Genomic DNA, 20004 nt, shown 5'->3' on the forward strand with positions numbered 1-20004 from the left:
TATCAGGTGGCATGGGGAAGGCCCCAAAAGTCTGAGGCCAGGAAGACCCTAACCCACTCTGAGCAGCAAGGGGATGAAACCCGGTGCCCTTTCTGCTAGGGCTTGAGTACTCACGGACTTGGGGTGTGGGTGCTCTTCATCTCCCGCTTCCTCTTAAGGGCAGGAGGGAGAAACCTGACTTGGTCTTCCCTCTCCTAGACCACTGAGTCCTTAACAAACACATCTTCTTGCCTTCCAGTGTGGTGAGGGAAAGCTGGACATAGGATGGGGGGTGCAGGCGTGTGCCCCAATTCTGCCACACCCTTTCCTATCAAGGGTGGGGTCTCCTCCAAGACTCAGTTTCTCTGACGAGAAATGGAGTGGCTCTGGGAGCGGGGAGCTGGCTTTAGTTTCCATGGAGACTCCTACCTCAGCAAGCGGTGATAAAGGTGCCAAAGAAGGACTCTCAGAGAAAAGAAGGACTAGGAAGGAATAAGAATCTCGGAAAGGGTCAGAAAGTATCTTCTGCCTGGGGCTCATGCTCCGGGGCGGGACCCCAAAGTGGTGATGTCCATTTGCCGACTCAGGTTATTAGAATGCCTCCCTTTTCTTCAGGGGCCACTCTTTGTTTGTCTACAGAGCGCTCCAGATCTGATCCCTTTCCCCTGGGGTGGCCACCCAAGCCCAGCCCTTTTCCCGGGGCCTGACAACTTCAGAAATTGGGGGGAAGCGGTCGGAAGAAGGGAGTAGGGCTAGAAGGATTCCAGTATTGGGGCTGGAGGAGGGAGGAGCATTTCCTTACCTGAGGGCACCGGCCTCTCCCCTTGTTTGCTCTGAGATAACCAGTCTCGCTCCTGCCCTGCATGAGGAGGCCGCCCTGTGGGCTCTGCCTTCCCTCCCCCAGACCCAGACGCTCAGACCGACCCGCAGACGGCTGGACTTGGCCATGGCCCGGCTTCCGGGGCCCTTCCTCTGCGGGGCCCTGCTGGGCTTCGTCTGCCTGGGCGGTGAGGAGGCGGCGGGCGGGACCACAGTCAGAGCTGGGGGGCGAGACGCCTGGCCTCCAGGCTTCTGGGGCCGGCTCAGTCCCGCGGAGCGGGCCGGGGGTGGCCCGGGCCGCAGGGGCCGGGGGTCCGCGGGGCGGGCCTAGGGAGAGGGCGTCGAAGGCCGGGCGGGCGAAGGACACAGTCACGCAAGCCAGCGGGCAAGTTGGGCCTCCCCGGGAGGGTTTAACCACCACCGGACTATTGTTTTCCTTTCCCTGACAAACACCCTCATACCTGGCCCAGTCTCGGGCCTTTTACCCACAAAACCCCGGCCGAGATGTGTGCTCCTCCCTCCCGGCAACCTCAGGTTTCGAGAAGGGAGGGATTGAGGGGAGGGAGCTGAGCTCTGGAGGAGGGAGGGAGGCCTTGAGAGCCGCGGGTTGGGCCGGACCCCAAGACCGCCACCGGGATTCGGGGCCCGAACCTCCACTCCACCCCAGCCCCGGGCCTGGCGCCCTCCGAGCGCTTCTCCCGCCGGCCTCCCCTCTCTCTGTGTCCCCCCAGCCCCTGGGCTAGCCGTGGAGGTGAAGGTACCCGCTGAGCCCCTGAGCACCCCCGTGGGCAAGACCGCAGAGCTGACCTGCAGCTACAGCACGTCGGTGGGAGACAACTTCGCCCTGGAGTGGAGCTTTGTGCCGCCTGGGAAGCCCATCTCTGAGTCCCACCCCGTGAGCTGAGAGCGTTGCGCTGGAGTGGGGCGGCCCTCCCGCCTCTTGGTGGGGTTGGCTGGGAGAAGCGGGAACAGGAAGGCCCACCCAGGATGAGGGTGCGGGTCACAGAGGGTGGGTTTGGGGATCGGCATACTTGGATGAAAAAAAGAGTGGACTCTTTCTAGATCTTCTTAGGACCCCAGTCTGCATGACTCCCTATGCCATATATGGCTCTGTATATCCAACCTCTCTCCCCTAGCTCCTACAAGCAACTCCCCTATCCTAGTGCAGTCCCAGTTTCAGTTAATAAACCCATTAATGCTAAGCTCTGGTGATTGTTAGTAGGATCAAATGATGCCCCTTCCAGGAATATTTGCATTAATCTCCCCCCTCAGATTGAGAGCGTGCCTAGCTGAAAGCAATAAAACTAGTTTATTTAGCCCTTGGGAAGGGTTGGTATTTGGGGACAGATAGACCTTGCTGGTTCTGGCTCCAGAGCATCAGCTTCCCTGTCTGGTATAAAAGGAGGGCCTCTAATACTTTCTTACACCTGCTTTGGAGAAAGGACTGTAGAGTTGATGCCAGGAAGAAAAAGGCACATATGTGTGTCTTCTGCTTCTCCCCAGATCCTGTACTTCACCAATGGCCATCTGTATCCAACTGGTTCTAAGGCAAAGAGAGCCAGCCTGCTTCAGAACCCCCCCACAGGAGGGGTGGCCACCCTGAAGCTGCCTGATGTCAACCCCTCGGACACTGGAACCTACCTCTGCCAAGTTAATAACCCGCCAGATTTCTACACCAATGGGTTGGGGCTCATCAACCTTACTGTGCTTGGTAAGGCAGGCTGGGGACCCACCAGCCACCCATGTACTGAGAAAGATTGCACTGGCCCTGCTAAGTTCCCTCCCCCAGATCCCTGATTTCCACCCCAAGGGAAAATACCTCCTTCCCAAAGTCCTCCACCCTCCCCAAAGAATGCCTCTTCCCTCAGTCTCCAGTCACAAAGAGTTCAAGAGAGAGAAAGCTCTTCCCATATATAGGGATCTGAGTCATGCCCCGGACAACTCTTTCTTTGGGGGAACGTCCCATTTGTAGCTCAGATTCTGTCTCTCCGTAGGTTAGTGGCAGAAAAGGGGAGTGGCCATTAAAGGAACAAGGGCCCCTGTCACTAGGCACCAACCTTGTGTTCAGAATTTCCATCTCACTCCAACCCAGAACCTGCTCAGAGATGAGCAAACAGAAACTATGAGAGAGGCTGGGGATGTCTAGGTGGAAAAGTGAAGATTTAGGAGGTGTGTAACAATTGCATTCAAGTATCTGAAGGCTTGTCCTGTGGAGGAGAGATTTTTCATTTCTCTTTGTGGGCAGAAATTGGGACCAAACGGGTGGATATTATATTAACATAGATTTTGGCTCAACACGAGGAAGAATTTTCTAACTATCAGAATTTCCAATAGTGGCAATCATTTCCTGGGGATGCAGTGGAATGTGAACAGAAGTGGACTACTATTTGGTGGGAGTACTGGAGCAGGAAATCTACCACATGATGGGGGGGTGGGGCTAAAAGATGGCTAAAGTACTTTCTGTGATTCTTGCAGTGCCCCCCAGTAGTCCCTTGTGCAGTAAGAGTGGTCAGACCTCCGTGGGGGGCTCTGCTGCACTGAAGTGCAGCTCTTCCCGGGGAGCCCCCAGGCCAGTGTACAACTGGGTACACCTTGGATCTTTCTCTACACCTTCTCCTGGCACCATGGCGCAAGGTAAGGGCCTGGGGCAACAGGGAAGAGGGGACTCAGGACCTGGGCACACCTGGTCTCTAAACTCCACACCCCCTCACTTATTGGTTCTGTGCCTGTGGATCCGAGGCAGACCGCTGTACCTTTCCCTGCTTCTTCCCTGCGGTCCTGTATTGCTCCCACCTGTCTGGCTTCCTGTGGTCTGTGGCTCTGTGCTCCTGGCAGCATTTCTCAAGTTACATGTACTCCTGGTGTCTTGGAAGACAGTGGAAGACAGGGGGAAGACAGGGGGGTCTTCGATGATTCCCACTTTTGGGGATTTCTTGAGGGTCACAAATCATTTCCAAGCTTCCCAGAGAGGAAACTGAGGCAGAGTAGCATGGACTGGCTTGAATCATTTAGTTGGTGTCTTGGGAGGAACCAGGTAAATGGGTAAGGGTCTTGTCTTCTCAGCCTCCTCATGCTGGTTCCAGCGCCCCGTCCCTTGCCCCAGCCCCAGCACGCCCCTTTATCAATCCAGAGAGCCCTCTGGATCATCTGGTGTGTGCTCTGCCTTCTAAAGGGAGGGTAAGCAGCTTAGTAAAACATTTGAGCTACCCCAGAAGGTACAGTTTCTAGCAATCAAGCCTTCCCTTCACCTCAACCAGGAACCTTACATCAGCCAGTAAGCATCCCACCCCAAACCTACGAGTGTGCCATCTCCCCCTCCCCTGAAAACCCAGCTGTGCAAGGTGGAAAGAGCACAGAAGTGGCAGTGACTTTGGCACTTCCTTTCTGGGTCACCTTGGACAATTATTTTCCTTCTCTGAGCCAGGGTCCCCCCTAATAAATGAGGTGAGTCCCTTCCTGACAGGATTGTGGTAAGGATGAAATATGTTTTCATCATAGTAGGTGCTCCCTGTGAGCTGAATGAATGATAGAACACTTCCTCCTTACCCTCTAGATGAGGTGTCTGGCCAGCTCATTCTCACCAATCTCTCCCTGACCAATTCTGGCACCTACCGCTGTGTGGCCACCAACCAGATGGGCAGTGCGTCCTGTGAGCTGACCCTCTCTGTGACTGGTAGGGGATGCTGGGCAGAGGCCCGGCTGGCAGGCCTGGGCTGGGGAGGCTGCATGAGACACCTGGGGAGAGACCAAGGAAGGTCTGCCCCTCCGAGTTCCCTGTGTTCCCTTTAGACCCATCCAAAGGCCGAGTGGCTGGGGCCCTGATTGGGGTGCTCCTGGGTGTGCTGTTCCTGTCAGTTGCTGCATTCTGCCTGATAAGGTTCCAGAAAGAGAGGAGGAAGAAGCCCAAGGAGACATATGGGGGTAGTGACATTCGGTGAGCAGGAGGGCTGGGCGGGGGTTACAGAAAAGGAGAAAAGGGCTTGGGTTATGAGTAGGTGACTTCAGCCCTCAAACTCTGACATATTTCGGGTTGTTTGGGGGTAAGAAGTGCTGCTCAGCTCTGGGATTCGGTGGTGGGGGTGGCAGGTAGAGCAAGTGTGCTTGTGTGTGAGCGATGCACAGGGTGGGGACTTGGTTCACCGCTTCCCTCACCCTCCTCACACTTAAAAGAATTTTTAGTTTTTAAGTCCTTTATATATATATATATATATATATAGGATATGGATGCCAAGAGTTGGATTTGTCCTGAACCTTCAACTGAGTTTAGTTCTTCTGTGTGGGGGAGTAAGGAAAGGACAGGCAAAGCTGCCTCTGTCACCCATTAGCTGTCAGTCGTGGGGTCCAGAAGAGGGCTCAGAGCAATATTTCTCAAAGTGTGGTCTTCAGATTCCCGGGACAGAAAATACCAGATTCCGGCTACTTCCTATTCCTTCTGAAGCAGTGTGTGTGTGTGTGTGTGTGTGTGTGTGTGTGCGCGCGCGTGTGCGTGTGATGGGACCTGGAATCTTCATTTCAACCCAAATTCCACAGATGATTTTCATGCACAGTAAAAATTTAAAGTCTTTAGGTTAGAGGATGGGGGGAATCATTTGAGGGATGCCCCCAGCATTCACTAAAAATTTTCTTATATCAGGGAGGATGCCATTGCGCCTGGGATTTCGGAGCAAACTTCTGTGAGACCTGATTCTAGCAGAGGGCTCCTGGAGAGGCCCCCCTCTGCCAGTAGTGTGACGACCACCAAGTCCAAGCTCCCTATGGTTGTCTGATTTCTTCACCTATCCTTGAGGGGGAATATCAAGAATTAAAGCCTTTGGGTACCATATTGTCTCCCTCTTCTTTCTGCCGGCATAGCAAATTCCTCTAGGCGGCACAGAGTGTTACCAGTACGCGAAGGAATGGGCTTGGAGTCCTAGAGGAGATGCTGTAGGTGGGAAATTTGGTTGGCTCCAAGAGAGTAGGTTTTAACAAGGTCCTCTTCCCATTTTCCCCATCCTCACCTCCACTTTTGGGTTTGGTCAAGTGAAATTTGCTCAAGCTTCAGGCGATGGCCTTGTGCACCCAAACTCCCTCCCGTCCGGCACCCTCTGAATACTTGGACATTCCTCTTTATTGTTCACATTCCAACCCAGCACGGTCACATGCACACACGGAGATAAAAATCCTTCGGGCCACAGCCCCAGGAGCCCGGCGGGGGGCGGGGCTAGCAGGGCGGGGGCGGGGCCGCTGCAGACTCCTCCTACCGAGCCTCCCAGGCGCTCGGCGTTTGCATAAACAAGATGAGAGCTGGAGAGGTGGCTCTCGGGGTGCGCTGGGGCGAAGGGAAGCAGATTACAGGCAGGCATGGGGTTGGGGTGCGAAATAGGTACTTCCCTTACAATCAGAGCAGGAGGTATCCAACACCATAAAAACCCTCTTTCCCTCTCTCCTCGCCCCAGAGCCAAAGGTCTGGGGCTAGGCTGGGGCGCGAACAGCACAGAGACGCAGAGCGCCCCCTTTATCTGCGCACAGAACGAAAGGACTTTTTTTTTTTTAAGTTAGTGTACTTGGGCGACGCTTAGGGCGCCCTCCGCAGTGCGCGCAGGGAAGTGCACGGAGGCTGCGGAGGCAGAGCTGCATGCGGGGTGCGGGCAGAGGTGGGCGAGAAGCAAAAGAAGGAAGATGTGAGAGCGCGGGGTTTGGGGCTAGGGTGGGAAGGAAGGGCGAACGGGGACCATATTAGACTGGAGGACTAACTAAAAGGGCAGGGACTTAGCGACTCCTCGACGGAGACTGCCTGGGAGAGGGAGTCTCTGGGGACGCAGGGAGGGCTCCTGAAGCTGGCAGGCTGGTGGGAAGGAGAGGATCACAAACACGGCAGGGAAGTCTCGTCACTGCGAAGGGGACGCGGCATCCATCTCTCCTTGGCAACTGAGGACAGAGAAGGTCTGAGCACCTGCCCTCCCGGGTACTTCCTCTCCCCCTTCCTTCTCCCTTCCTGAACCAGGACACCAGGGCGGGGAGCGCCAGGGGACCCCAGTCACCCAGAACCCCCACCCGAGTCACTGAGCTGAAATAAGTGGCCAGTGCGTGTGTGCGCCGCAGTGTGTTTATAGCCTCAGGCCGGGTTTGTGCAGCCAAATGGGGGTGGCTGCGTTTCTGTGTTGGTCCAGGTGTGTCCCTGTCGCACGCAGCCTCAGGCGTCCTGATGTATCAGAAAACCCGTAGGCTGGAGGGGGTGACGGCGGGCAGAGGGAAGGGTGGGGGATTTGGTCCTTTTCTCCCCCTCAGGCCTCCCACCCGCTTCCGAGTCTTATTAATTACCTTTGAAAATGCTCAGTTCTTCGGTCCAGGGCGGGGCAGAAGCGGGGGAGGAGAGAGAGGAACAGGTGAGCTCTCGGAACCCGCAGCACCCTCAGCCTCCTCCCAGCCACCCACCCCAGGTCTCACCTGGGAGCCCCCGACCCTTAGCTCCCTCTCCACCCCGCAGCCCGCCCGTAGTCTCCGGGCTCCTTCGGAGGGGGAGCAGGGCCGCTCGGCAGGTCCCGGGTTTGGGAAGGGGGAACCTGCCGCCCGCCGCGCCCCGCCCGCCTCACCTGGCCTAGTCTCCGCTGGGGCCGCCGCCCGCGCCTCCCCGGGCGCCCCCAGCTCCGCCCGTTCCCCCGTGGCCCGGGCCCTTCCGGCCGCGCTCTCCACTCTTTATCTTCTTCCGCGCCATGTGGCCCCGGAAACTCGCCTGGATTTTGGCCGCCGCTGCGTTGGCGCCAGGATCGTCCAGCGGGATGTCTAGGATGTCGTCGTCCGGCTTGGAGCACGCGCTCTCCTGGGGGCGGGGCAGGGGGTACTCGTGGGGTGACTGCGATGAGACCCCGACAGGGTGGGGTAGGAGCAGGGCCTTGGGGGGGACCGACGCGCGAGTGGGAAGCGCAGAGAGGGGAGCTACGGGCTTGGGGAAGGACTGAGCAAGGGCCGCGCGCGCCGGTGTGTGTGTGTGTGTGTGTGTGTGTGTGTGTGTGTGTGTGTGTGTGTGTGCGCGCGCGCCTCCTGGAGAGCGGCAAGCAAAAAGTTAGGGTCATGGTCAGGTGGACACAGCTGTGTTTCCAACTCAGGAAAGAGTCGTGCACGGTGGGATGGGGTACAAGGCAGCCAGATAGCCCTCAGTGAGCTGAGCGAAGGGTTCATCACCAGCGGTCCGAGCTGGAGAGCGGCAGAGCTGATGGAGGGTGGGCTGGGAGGCGCAAAGTAAACAGCAGCAGGGACTCCTGGACGTGGCTGCCCCTCCCCCCTGTCCTCAGAGTGTGCCTCCAGATCAGCAGGGCCCCTTCTGAGTCCAGGATTCCCTGGGACAGGGTGTAGAAGAATCAGGCCAGTCCCTTCCCTAAGTAAAATTATATCAGAGCTCAAAGCTGGAATTAGGGTGAAGGTGGGGCTAACCCCTGGTGAGTCACCCCCCCCCCCCACGTAGGGCTAGAGGCCCAGAGACTGCTTTGCCATTGATTCTTCCTTTTCCAATGCTCCCCAGGAGGTACTCAAACACAGCAGAGAGGAGGTGGTCTGGAAGAAGCTACAGAGAAAAGGCTTCACTCCAAAAAAGACAAAGGAAAGATAAGGAGGAGCAAGAAGCCCTTGGCCTTGTGTGCTCCAGAAGAAAGGCGTGATGACTATAGCTACCCATTAAGTACTTCTCTTGTTCCTGACACAGTAACATGGTGTTTTACAGACGTTATTTTATTTAGTCCTGGCAAAGCTATGACGCACCTTTTATTGTCATCCGAGTTTACCTCTAATAAAACTGATGATGTGTTTATAAATCTTACATGAGGTTGTACAGATAGTTACTAATGGACCTAAGATTCAGACCCTTGTATGTCAGAGTCCAGAGTATATTTTCAACCCCTATTCCATGGATAAGCAAAGGCAGTCAAGAAAGTGAACCAAGCTCTACCTCTTGTTACCTAATGCTTTCTTGTCTCAGCTCCTTCATCTGAAATCAGGATCATTGTATGTACCTCTATGGGTTGCGAGGAAGAATAAACAGCATGATATACATCCAGTTTCTTGCACAATCTAGTTGCTCAATAAATGGTAGCTATTATGATGATTCTTTTAATTAATAAGTTGATGTGAAATCGTTGTTTTTGTAGGCCAAAAAATAAAACAACCCCAATTTCATATGGTTCAGCCTATAATAATCACATCCACCCCTGGGCCTCAGGTTTCTGTCTCCCACAGCCTGCCCTAGCTGAGACAGGCAAAGGTTAGGGAATAGATGGTATTGATTTTAGAAGTAAGGCTCTGGAATGGAGAGGGCCTCAGTCCCTGAGCCCCTTTGTTGCTTAATATTACGCACAGCATTAATGTGGGTTGGGATGCATATGGTTACTATGGAGTTAAAAAGGCATTTCTCTTTTGATCTGACCCTCTGGCTTCTAGGAAGTCTCTCCTCCCCCCCACCCCCACCCCAAGGACTTCTGCTTTAAAAATGGCTTCCCCTCATCATCTTCGCAATGCTGTTTTTATTTCCTGGGCTTCAGTGTTCTGCAATTTGTGCTCAAGATGCCCACAATTGATTTAAATGCAGTTAAAGGGAGTTATTAAGAAGCCCGTGTGGTTGCGGAGGGGATTGGCACTCTTTTTGTCTTCTGCAGGCCTAGCACTCCCTCTCTGACGTCTTATTCTCCACCTGTAATCAGAAACAACTCTTGTGTCCCTTGATTCCCAGAGCCCATGCCTCTCTTGGGATATCCTTAGGGAACAGAGGTTCTCCTCAACGGAGGACAACGATTTAAAACCAACCAACCAACTAACCCATTCCTGACCCACCTATCCTTGGCCAGCAGCTATGGAGGAAGGGGTATCTTCCCCCAACCGTGCTACGACCAAACTGCTGTCTCTACCCACCTCAACCGGATCCAGAATGGAAACCCAGAACAACTGGCAGACCCATCCAACACACTACTCCTCCCCCAAATCAGCTCCCTCTCCCTCCAGCTGAATCCTCAGGGCAGAGCAGCTAGGTGGCCTGTCCACAGGCATGGAGAATAAAAGGAATCCAGGAAGGGTCATGGTTCTGGGCTGGTGCCTTCTAAAGCCTGAGAGCTCCATATGAACCAGCAGTGGAAACGTGCGCTAGAGGGTAAAACAGGAACCATGGCTTCTGGTCCCAAGCGGGCGTATCACTTCACCTCCAGAGGTCTCAGTTTCTTCAGGCCGCGACTGGAACTTGGCCTAGATGGATACATTCTTTAGGTCCCCAATCCTAAAAGCCTTAAGAATTATCCCCGCTGGGGCGCCTGGGTGGCTCAGTTGGTTTAAGCCTCTGCCTTTGGCTCAGGTCATGATCCTGGAGTCCCAGGATTGAGCCCCACATAGGGCTCCCTGCTCAGTGGGGAGTCTGCTTCTCCATCTGCCCCTCACCGCATTCTTGTGCTCTCTCTCAAATAAATAAATAAGTAAATCTTTAAAAAAAAAATTATCCCTGCATATTGCTTACTATATGCCAGGCCCTGCGCTTTGCACACATTACCTCACTTAATCCCTACTTCAGAGGTCAAAAAACAGCCTCAGAGACATTTTGTAACTTACCCAAGGCCACAGAGCTAACAAACTGTGATGGGATTCGGAAGCCTCAGGGCAGGTAATTATTTCTATGGGTTCAGCTAGACCAAGTCAATCAGACTAAGCAAAAGAAATGAGTGGAATCCAAAAAAATGTCTCTTTGCCTTTTCATAGTAAGTGAATGGAGGGAAGTCATATATATGTGACTATGTAAATCAGCAACTGGTACATTTGAATCAGCAGCTCTGCCTCTTAAAAAAAAAAAAAAGCTCTGTTTTCTTCTCGAGCTTCCTTACCAAGGGGCAAGAAGGAAATAAGGCAGGACTAACCGTTTCCCAACACCAGGTCAGATGGTCAGCAAGGAGAGCCCCAGAATGAAAGATACAGAGGGTCCTGCCTTGGGGTGCCTGGCTGGCTCAGGTGAGAGGGGTTGGTGTAGAGGGGGTTGGGCATAGAGCTTACTTAAAAAAAAGAAAAAGAAAAAAAAAGAGGGCCTCCAGACCCCAGATGCACTCTGTTCTCTACATGTCCCAGCTCCCTTCCAGCTCTCAGTCCACCTCCACAGAATGGGGATGGGGTAGGAAGATGCTCAGCCCCAGCCCTGTCCCAGCCCTCTGCCAGTCACCTCTTCTTTATTTTCTTACCCCCCCCCAACCCCCCGAACAGTCTTACAAGGATGCTGTCTCTTGCTTAGTCCTTTAGCCCTGCAGATCTGGGACAGCGCCTCACAGGGTTGTTGTGATGATTAAATATGAAGTTAATATGGTAAGCAATCACAAATTGACCAATATTATTGATGTTAATGAATCAAAATCATAATAACAACTGCAGTGATTTACCCCTAAGTTCTTTCTGCCTCTTGGTACCCAGACATAGGGAAGTCTTACCTCTTATAAACTGGGCTATTCTTTCCTTCCAAACCTCACTTTTTTTTTTTCTTTTGTAAGCCATAGGGTGGAGGGTGGGGAGCAGGCAAAGTCATAACCTCTTGTATCATTAGCTGGTTGACTGAATGACAGAGAATGCAAGGACTTTGGAGTAGTCTTTCTCCATATGTAGGGGCTAAAAATAAATAATTAAAAATAAAAAATAAACCCATTCGCTATATGTATGATCGCTGTATCCCTCTAGGGTATAGGTCCTGTGCCAGGCGCTTTCGTACCCAAGTCACCTTAGCAGCAATCTACTTGGGCATCAGGCCCTCACAGCATCCAGGTCTCCGTGTGGGCGCTGACAAATTGCAGACATTTCCTTGCCTCGCCAGCAGGGCTCCCTCGCGGTCACTTCACCCAGCCCCCTCCGGGGCTAGAAGGCGTTGAGGGACGGGCCAACCCCTCCCCAGAACCACACTGACTAGGCTCTCTGCTGCCCATCATCATTCCTGAGCTAACCAATATGAACTGCCTGTCCCCCGCCCCCGCGCTGTACACGAGGGTCACGGAGATCATCCTGCCTGCCCACCCACGGCGGTGACAGCGGGATGGGGAATGGGGTGAGCGCGAAAGCCAGGGGAAAGGAGACCGAAAGGAATCGCCGCAGCTTCGCTACAGTTTACAGCGTCTCTCCGGGGGAAGTTCCTCTTCTCGTCTAACCTGCAGCTTCGCTGCTGCAGAGCCCTGCAGAGTCCCCGGTCCAACCTGGACTGCCTGGCGGATGGGCGTCCAGACGCCCCCGCGAGTTGGGGAGCATTTTTCCTAGGGCTTCCAAGTCAGGCGGGTACCTTCCACCACCCGCCACCCACGTCTCAGCAGGCACCCTTTATTGCTCCTGGGTCTTCTGCACCCTCAAATGCACTTCCATCCCTTACTCTCCCTCCAGGGGGTTCTTGGGAGCCCCTTGCCCCAGATCAAGCTGAGTGCCGGTCCCCCCGGCCCTCTAACTTACGGTGCAGCAGTCCATGCTGGTGTTGGGGGTCCTTGGCTGGGGCACAGGCTGGCGCAGGGCGGGGGTGGGGTCTGTGTGGTGCTGGGTGGGGACTCTGGGGCCTTGGGATGCCCGTTGACCAGCGCCGAAGCAGCCGCTCTGCTCTCGGGTCCTCTCTCCCGCGCTCCGCTCTGCTCGCGAATGTAACCTGAGCCCTTCGGTCGAGAAGCCAATCAGGAGAAGGCTCGGGCAGGGCGGGCGGGGATTTTGCAGGGAGGACCACGCCCTCTCCCTGCTCCCTCCGCCTCGCTCCCCCTCCTGCCCCAACCCCTCCGCCTACACACTTACATCCATTCCTCCTACACACCCCATCCTCCCAAATTCAACCCCCTTGTTTGCTGAGGCGGCAGACTGCCAGGCAGATGTATGCCGCCGCGGGCAGAAGGAGGCCCCCGACATCCCGGGCACAAACACACTCACATCTGGGCACAACACCCCTCCCACCCATATGTGGAAAACCACGCACCCCTCACCCACCTCCCCACACTTCCACAACTTAGCTAGAGTCCCAAATATGGCTCCCTCTAACTCCTCCTCCCATCACCCCCGCCAGTCCTCAAAGAAAAGCCCCCTAAGACGTGCGTTTAAAAAGTCCCATCATCACTCTGCTAAGGAACCAAGAAAGCTGTCAGTACAAAACCTGAGGGTGAGCACACATAAACACAAAAGCTCACAAGCCCCACATGTGTATATGTGGTACTGCCCCGGCTCGCCAAAACGTGCACTGCTGCATGCAGACCCTACAGACACAACCTGGAAAAATAACTACACAGACCTTGTACACACGCTGTGCTGATAAATGCAGAAGGGGGCACGGCCTGCATAGGTGGGTAATCACCCTACCCGCGAGGTCCCCGTTACCTATCTATCATCTATCTAATGTATGTATTTATGCGTAGATACTAGCTTGGGAGAAATACCCTTCCCTCCCACTCCGCAGTCCAGAATCTCCCTAACCTCTTTTTAAAAAAATAATTTATTTTAGAGATAGAGAGAGGGGGAGAGAGCAAGAGAGAGAGAGAGAGAGAGCGAGCAAGGGTGGGGAGGAGCAGAGGGAGAGGGACAAGTCTACACCTTGCTAAGCGGGGGTGGAGGCCCACGTGGGGCTGATCCCACACCCCGAGTTCAGGACCTAAGCCAAAACCAAGAGTCCCTTGCTCAACCTGCTGAGCCACCCAGGCGCCCCTCCCTAACCTCTTGATCCATTGCTTCAGAGTAAAACAAAAACTGGCCACTCTCACCTTGCCCCTGGGAAGAAGAAAAATACCTGAAACCCTAGTATTGTGAAATTTAAAAAATGGTTGTCTTTTGGGTCCATGGTGGAGGAAGGATGTGGGCTTTGTGAGAGGCCGGAGAAGGGAGATATGGGAGGAATATCGCGGAGCAGCCTGTCTGGGTAGGAGAGTGGGCAGTGTGGCATGTTAAGTGGATAGAGTAGGCCACCTCCGAAGAAAATAGAAAGTCTTTCTCAGCTAAGGTCCCAGAGGAGGGGAGGCTGCTCAGGCAGGTTGACTGAAGCAGAGCAAGGTGGGGGAAAAGCCCTGCGGCTCTGCTTGGGACAGGGGATCCTGGAACAGTACCGCAGTGAATCCACAGCCACTGGCCAGTCCTAGCAGGGCTGCTGCAGTCTTCCTTCCTACCTGAATGGGCTACAGGCTTTGCCGGCCAAAGGGAAAATGAGTGGGAGGGAAATTCTTGTGGCCACTCATGATGGGACCAGGGTTAGGCAGCTTGGCCCCCCAAACTGAGCGGGATGCTGGCTGGGATTCCAGGGCTTGGGGTATAGGGGTGTCTCTCCCAGCATGTTTGGGACCCACCCACCCTTGTAACTGAAAATCTGTTCCCCAATCTGTCTCTGGCACATCCTCTATCCCCCCACCTCCACCAAATGGCAGGATGTCCTGGGAACTCAGCCCCTTGCCTAAATGATGGGCACATCTGGGGCCTTAGCTTAGGCCAGTTCCGGTTGGACTTCAAATCTAGGATCCAGAGGAGAAAGGGAAGGAGGAAATTGGGGACAGAATGGGTATCAGGCCTGGACTCTGCTTTTCTCTTCCCAAATTAGAGCTGAGGAATTCGGGATTTAGCGAGTTTGCGGTAAAGTCTCCCAAGTTGCTAGGCAACATCCCTCTGCAGGCTGAGCTGCCTCTGGGCCCTTCTTCCTGCTGGTCAGAGCTGAAGTGGGGGGGGGTAGCTTTACAACATGCCCCCCTAAACTCCCACGCAGGCAGCACAGCCCTTCCCTCTTCCTAAAAGACGCCCTTGTGTGGGGTGAGGGTGTCTCCAAACACTGGCGGGCCCATGGAAGAGCAGAAATGGCAACTGTCAGTTCCATCCGCGAAACAAGCATTTCAGCAACAGCCCACTTGAGGCGCCCACGCAGAACTGGCCACTGAGCTTGCCGTGGGGGTGGGCAGTCTCCGAGGTAAGGAAAAGGTAGACAGAGAGGAAGGCAGAGACGGGAATCAGAAGACAGACACAAACTCAGACAATCCAGAGGAAGGAGCAGCGACACACACAGCCTCATTTAAATGACACACACACACGGACCTAGAGACACAGAAACACATCCACAGAGAGAGACACATACTGTGGGCCCGTTGCCACCCACTGACATCCAAACACATGCACGGCAGTGCGCCCTTTCGCCATCATGCATCCAGGGGTACATGCTTCTTTGGTGAGGGCTTCCTCTTTTGGACTAGGTGGCCAGGGTTCAAGAGCAAGATGGACTGGGTGGAACTCCGAGCCCCTGCTCAAACAGATGAGCAAGGAGAAGGGAGAGGAGCTGTGTGGAATGCCTGGGTCTGGTGGCTTTCGGGAGCAGGCTGCCTCACTCTGCAAAGCTCAGGAGCTTGGCAGAGCCGTGCCAGATGACACTCCCCATGAGGACCTGGGTGCCAAGGTCATCTTCTGAGGGTCACTTATTAACTAGCTGGACTTGAGCCCCATAGCTGTCCTCCGTGCCTCTTCGAATTTCATAAACTCTGAGCACCCCCCCCCCCCCCCCCCCCGCCCAGCTATTGAAGGAGAGGGACTGGCAGCCTGGAAATGAGATAAATTCTGGAGGGCCAGGTTAGAGAGGGAGCCGGGGCATGTGGGGGAGGTGGGCTGCATCCAGCAGGGAGCATGGCAGGGGAGGGGCACAAAGTCGAAGCCAGGGCCAGCAGAGGAAGAGATTTTATTTTATTTATTTATTTTTATTTTATTTTAAAGATTTTATTTATTTGACAGAGAGAGACACAGCGAGAGAGGGAACACAAGCAGGGGGAGTGGGAGAGGGAGAAGCAGGCTTCCTGTGGAGCGGGGAGCCCGATGCAGGGCTCGATCCCAGGACCCCGGGATCATGACCTGAGCCGAAGGCAGACGCTTAACGACTGAGCCACCCAGGCGCCCCGAGGAAGAGATTTTAGACAAAAGAAAAAATAAGAGATGGATTAGTCGGAAGCTTTTGGGGTCCAATATGGATCCATCTGGGGACAGATGGTGGGGGATTTGGAGAGAGTTGGTCCTCGTAAGCAGAGAGAAAAGCCAAGGCACATGGCAAGCTATTTGCCAATACTTGTGGCTTCCTTTCCTTGGAGTGGGCACTTTCTGAACATAACATCGCAGCTCAAGCCCACAGACGGACTCCATGATAAGATGAGGGTGGAAAGTAGGAGGCCGATGCCTCTGGTGGAGTCGATCTGGGAGCTTCTTAGGTCAGGATTTCACCCATTTGAATGGAGGGGGTTGGGGTAGCAGGAAATTCAGTTTTCTCTGCAAATATTTCAGCTTTTGCTGTAGTAGTATTTTTAGCAACTTGGTTGGCAGAGGAGGAGCCCGGGTACATTTTTAAAGGGGCCTCTGCCAGACTGGAGGCCTCCTCCCACCTTCACCCCACACGTCCTAAAGGAGAGGGGAAGAAAGCGCATCACTCAAGGGGTGCATTCAAATCGGATTTGCTGGGCATTAACTGACCATTAAGTGCTCTTCACCCATAGTTGGTAGCAATCATCAGCAGTATCCTTATCATTAGCAGCATTATCCAGAAGAGGAAATACTTCTTGAACTTCTGTTGTGTGCAGGATGCGACCAGGGATGCAATAGAGAAGGTTTAATATACTTGGAAAGACAGCAGAAGGAACCAGCACTCCTGAGTGACTACTAGGTGTCATGTGTTGTGCTAACCACAACATCTGTGTGGTTCCATTTCATTCTTACAACAATCCCGTGACTTCGGCCTTAAGTTTCCTATTTAACAGATGAAGAAGCAAAAGGGTTGAAGAATTTACCCAAGGCTATATCGTCATTCAAGGGAAAAATCTAGATCAAAACTCAAAGCAGAATAATAACATTATTCTACATTGGAATAGTGTTTTCCAAAGTGCTACCAAATTCATGATTTAATTTGGTGCTCATGAGAATTGTGTGGGGAGGTGTTAATATTTGTAACTCCTTTTTCTGAGGACAAAGTAAGGCCTAGAGAGGTTAGAATTAGAGGTCTAGAATTAGCCCTCTGGTGAATTACAGAACCAGAGCTAAAATGCAGGAGTTCTAACTTTGAATTCTGTGTTTTCACCTCTAAGGTGCTCTGTACAACAACCCAGCACTTGCACTGGGCTTCATGGGATGGATGGATTATAGTGGTTAGCAAAACAGACATAGTTTCTTCTCTCTTGGATCTAACAGTCTGATGATAAAAGTACGTATGTATATGTGTGCACATATATGTAGATATATGTATGGATGTAGACATGTATATATATCTATGTGTATATATATATATATATGTAATAAATGATAGATGCCAAATGAATGATGCAGAGTAAGCATTATGGGAGTTGAGGTGTGGAAGAAATGATTGAGAATTGGGATGATCCAGGAAGGTTTCTTGGATGAGGGGGCTAGAGATGGGCAGAAGGACATCTTAGGCAGGAGCAAATGTTGCGAGCCGTGCACTGCATGTAGTGTCTTGCTTACGCTATCCCATTCCAGAAAGGCCCTGAGGACAGCAATCCCAATCTCCTCCTGCTCCTCACAAGGTTGTTTTGTTTTGGTTTTAGTAGGATCCACGCCCAATGTGGAGCCCAAGGCGGGCTTGAACTCATGACTCTGAGATCAAGACCTGAGCTGAGATCAAGAGTTGGAGGCTTAACTGACTGAGCCACCCAGGCATCCTCCCAAAGTCCCCTCCCCCACAACAAGGTTTTATGTCTGAAGCTCAGCATCCTGATTTTACCTATGGCGACATCTCGAAACCCTCCAGGACCTGTAGGTACACAGCAGATGTGTACTCATGCCTGCTCCCAGCCATGCTGGTCCTTGGTGCTTTAACACACAGCGACCCCTTGCTCCTCCTGATGTGGCAGGAGGCTGCTTCCTTCACCTCCACCCCCTTGGTCTCTGGGCCTGTGTAGTTCAAAGTCCTGGATGTGGTTTACTCCTTGTTCCTCAGTTGCCCCAAATGTCTACTTGTTTGTTTCACTCCACTTCCCCTTCCTCAGTGTACTTCCCCACCTTTCCTTATGAGTCACAGCTACTGATGGCTATAAGCAGTGTGTGTACCTTCTGGGCTTACACAGGCCATCTGTAAACATTGGACCAACACAACCATTTTTATAACAAGGGGACAACCATCTTGATAATATTTTAATGACAAATTCCAGCACTAACCTTATAACCACCTCAATTTGGGTCCAGACAAATGTCTGTTTGAATTAGTTTTTATAAAAAGACTTACATGGCTGGGCGCCTGGGTGGCTCAGTTGGTTAAGCGACTGCCTTCGGCTCAGGTCATGATCCTGGAGAACCTGGATCGAGTCCCACATCGGGCTCCTTGCTCAGCGGGGAGTCTGCTTCTCCCTCTAACCCTCTTCCCTCTCGTGCTCTCTATCTCTCATTCTCTCTCTCTCAAATAAATAAATAAAATCTTTAAAAAAAATATAAAAAGACTTACATGAGGTACAATTCTTACCTGATTCTTTTTTTTTTTCCTTCTTACTTGATTCTTTAGTCCTTTTACAGACCCTTTCTTTTGTGGTTCAGCCAGAACTTCAGATAAAAGGCATTCTTGATTTTACCAGCAATATGTGTTAAGTGAGGTTCAGGCCATTCTCCTTGCCATTGTCTACCTCAGGGCAGAAAGAATAACTCTCATCCGGGAGATGGGGACCCTCTTACAATCACTCAGAACGAGCATCTCTTGGAGCGTGTGTATGGGGCCAGTATCCCAGCCTTACACTTCTTCATGTTCACACTGTCTAATCTGAGAACTTGGAGTGCTGGTTTTGATCTGGATCCACTGGCCATGGCTCTCATTTATTTGGCATCTAGCAATGTACTCTTTTTTTTTTTTTTACCTTTTGTCTTATTTTGGGAACTTTAAACTCTTGCAAAAGTTAAGTAATATATAATGAACCGCACTGTACCCATTACCCACGTTCAGTAATTCCCAGCACATCACCAAACTCATAGAACCCTTATTCCTTATGATTCTCCCATTACCATTTCATTCATAAACATTTAAGTATGTGTCCTTGAAATGTACAGACTCTTTAATACATATTTTTAAAATATATGTTCATTAGCCTGGAAGCTCCATAAAGAAAGAGATCAGAGCAGTTTTCTTTACCACTGTAGCCTTAGCACAGTGTCTGGGACATAGTGGATACTCAGTAAATATTGTTTGAATGATTGAATGAATAAGGAGGTGAAGGAATAATACTGTCACAAGGAAACAAGGTGAGGGGGGAGCCTGGGTGGCTCAGTTGCTTGGACATCTGCCTTTGGCTCAGGTCATGATCCCGGGGTCCTGGGATCCAGCCCTGCATCAGGCTCCCTTCTCAGCAGGGAGGCTACTTCTCCCTCTGCCTCGGCCCCTCCCCCTGCTCATGCTCTCTCTCTCTCAAATGAATAAATAAGTTTTTTTTTTTAAAGGAGGAAACAAGGAGCAAATAAAAAAGTGCGTACACCTGTGATCAGGCATGATCTAATTTGTTAGAGGCCAGATATATCTTCAGCAAGCACTCAGTAGGTGGGCCTTAAATAGGGAGGCAACTCTATCTCTCTGAGATTCAGTCTTAGGCCTTCCATTCTGAGGAGCTGAGACATAGACCCACGTGTTCCTTGGAAGTCCATGCTGAGGTGGCCCTTTTATAGGAGCAGCATGGGAGATGGAGCATGAGAAGGGCCTAAGGAGGGAAGGGAAGGAGCCATGCCTGTAAACCAGTTTATTGAGTCTAATATTTCTATTTCTGTTTTATTATTTCTTTCCTTTATCTTAGTTAAGCATTTCAACTTTGTCTGAGCTATGAAAGGGGACATTTAAGGAAGAGTTATATATGCATTCTCAGGTCGGGGAGCCCAAGGTAGAACAGCCAACTTGGTGGCAGCAGTCATTCGTGGGGCATCTTACAAGGAAGGTGTCTCTCGGCAGATGAGAGTCCAGCTTTGTGGTCTTGCTGCCCTGTTCCATCGAGAGATTCTCTTCCCATCGATAAACTTAGAGAGTTTTATTATTATTTTTTTTAAAGGGGGAAGTTTCTTTCATTGAGTGGTCGGACCATAGTTGATCCCAATTCTCTTGAATAAGTCTATATGTTAATGTTTTCTGCCTCCCAGGCCAATCCAGTGGTCTGATGGGTAGATGAAGACCAGCCAGCCACTCCCATTTATAAGGAATTAAGGGCCTACCAACTTTCACTTTCCTTAAGCCAATACAGATCAGCCACATGACTGGAGATGGTGTTGCCAAAGACCATCTCTACT

General features: G+C 52.2%; 2 protein-coding genes across 2 annotated transcripts; one reads left to right on the forward strand and one right to left on the reverse strand.

Annotated features, from left to right (window-relative positions):
- Positions 1–826: 826 nt before the first annotated feature.
- Positions 827–5564, forward strand: VSIG2 (V-set and immunoglobulin domain containing 2). Its single transcript, XM_028125964.2, has 7 exons — positions 827–986; positions 1530–1693; positions 2302–2509; positions 3274–3432; positions 4352–4471; positions 4588–4732; positions 5432–5564. The coding sequence occupies exons 1-7, from the start codon at positions 926–928 to the stop codon at positions 5562–5564; spliced, it is 990 nt and encodes a 329-aa protein (XP_027981765.1). The 5' UTR covers positions 827–925.
- A 323-nt stretch (positions 5565–5887) lies between these two features.
- On the reverse strand, positions 5888–12405 carry NRGN (neurogranin). The gene is made up of 4 exons (XM_028125965.2): positions 12217–12405; positions 7371–7597; positions 7099–7116; positions 5888–6705 (listed from the first exon to the last, which is right to left on the reverse strand). Exons 1-2 carry the CDS (start codon positions 12229–12231, stop codon positions 7376–7378), a joined length of 237 nt encoding a protein of 78 aa, XP_027981766.1. The 5' UTR covers positions 12232–12405; the 3' UTR covers positions 5888–6705; positions 7099–7116; positions 7371–7375.
- Positions 12406–20004: the final 7599 nt, after the last annotated feature.

Source organism: Eumetopias jubatus, unplaced genomic scaffold, assembly GCF_037043125.1.
Source record: "Eumetopias jubatus isolate StellerSeaLion01/CBP00866 unplaced genomic scaffold, mEumJub1_p1.0 scaffold_13, whole genome shotgun sequence".
Classification (NCBI taxonomy): domain Eukaryota; kingdom Metazoa; phylum Chordata; class Mammalia; order Carnivora; family Otariidae; genus Eumetopias; species Eumetopias jubatus.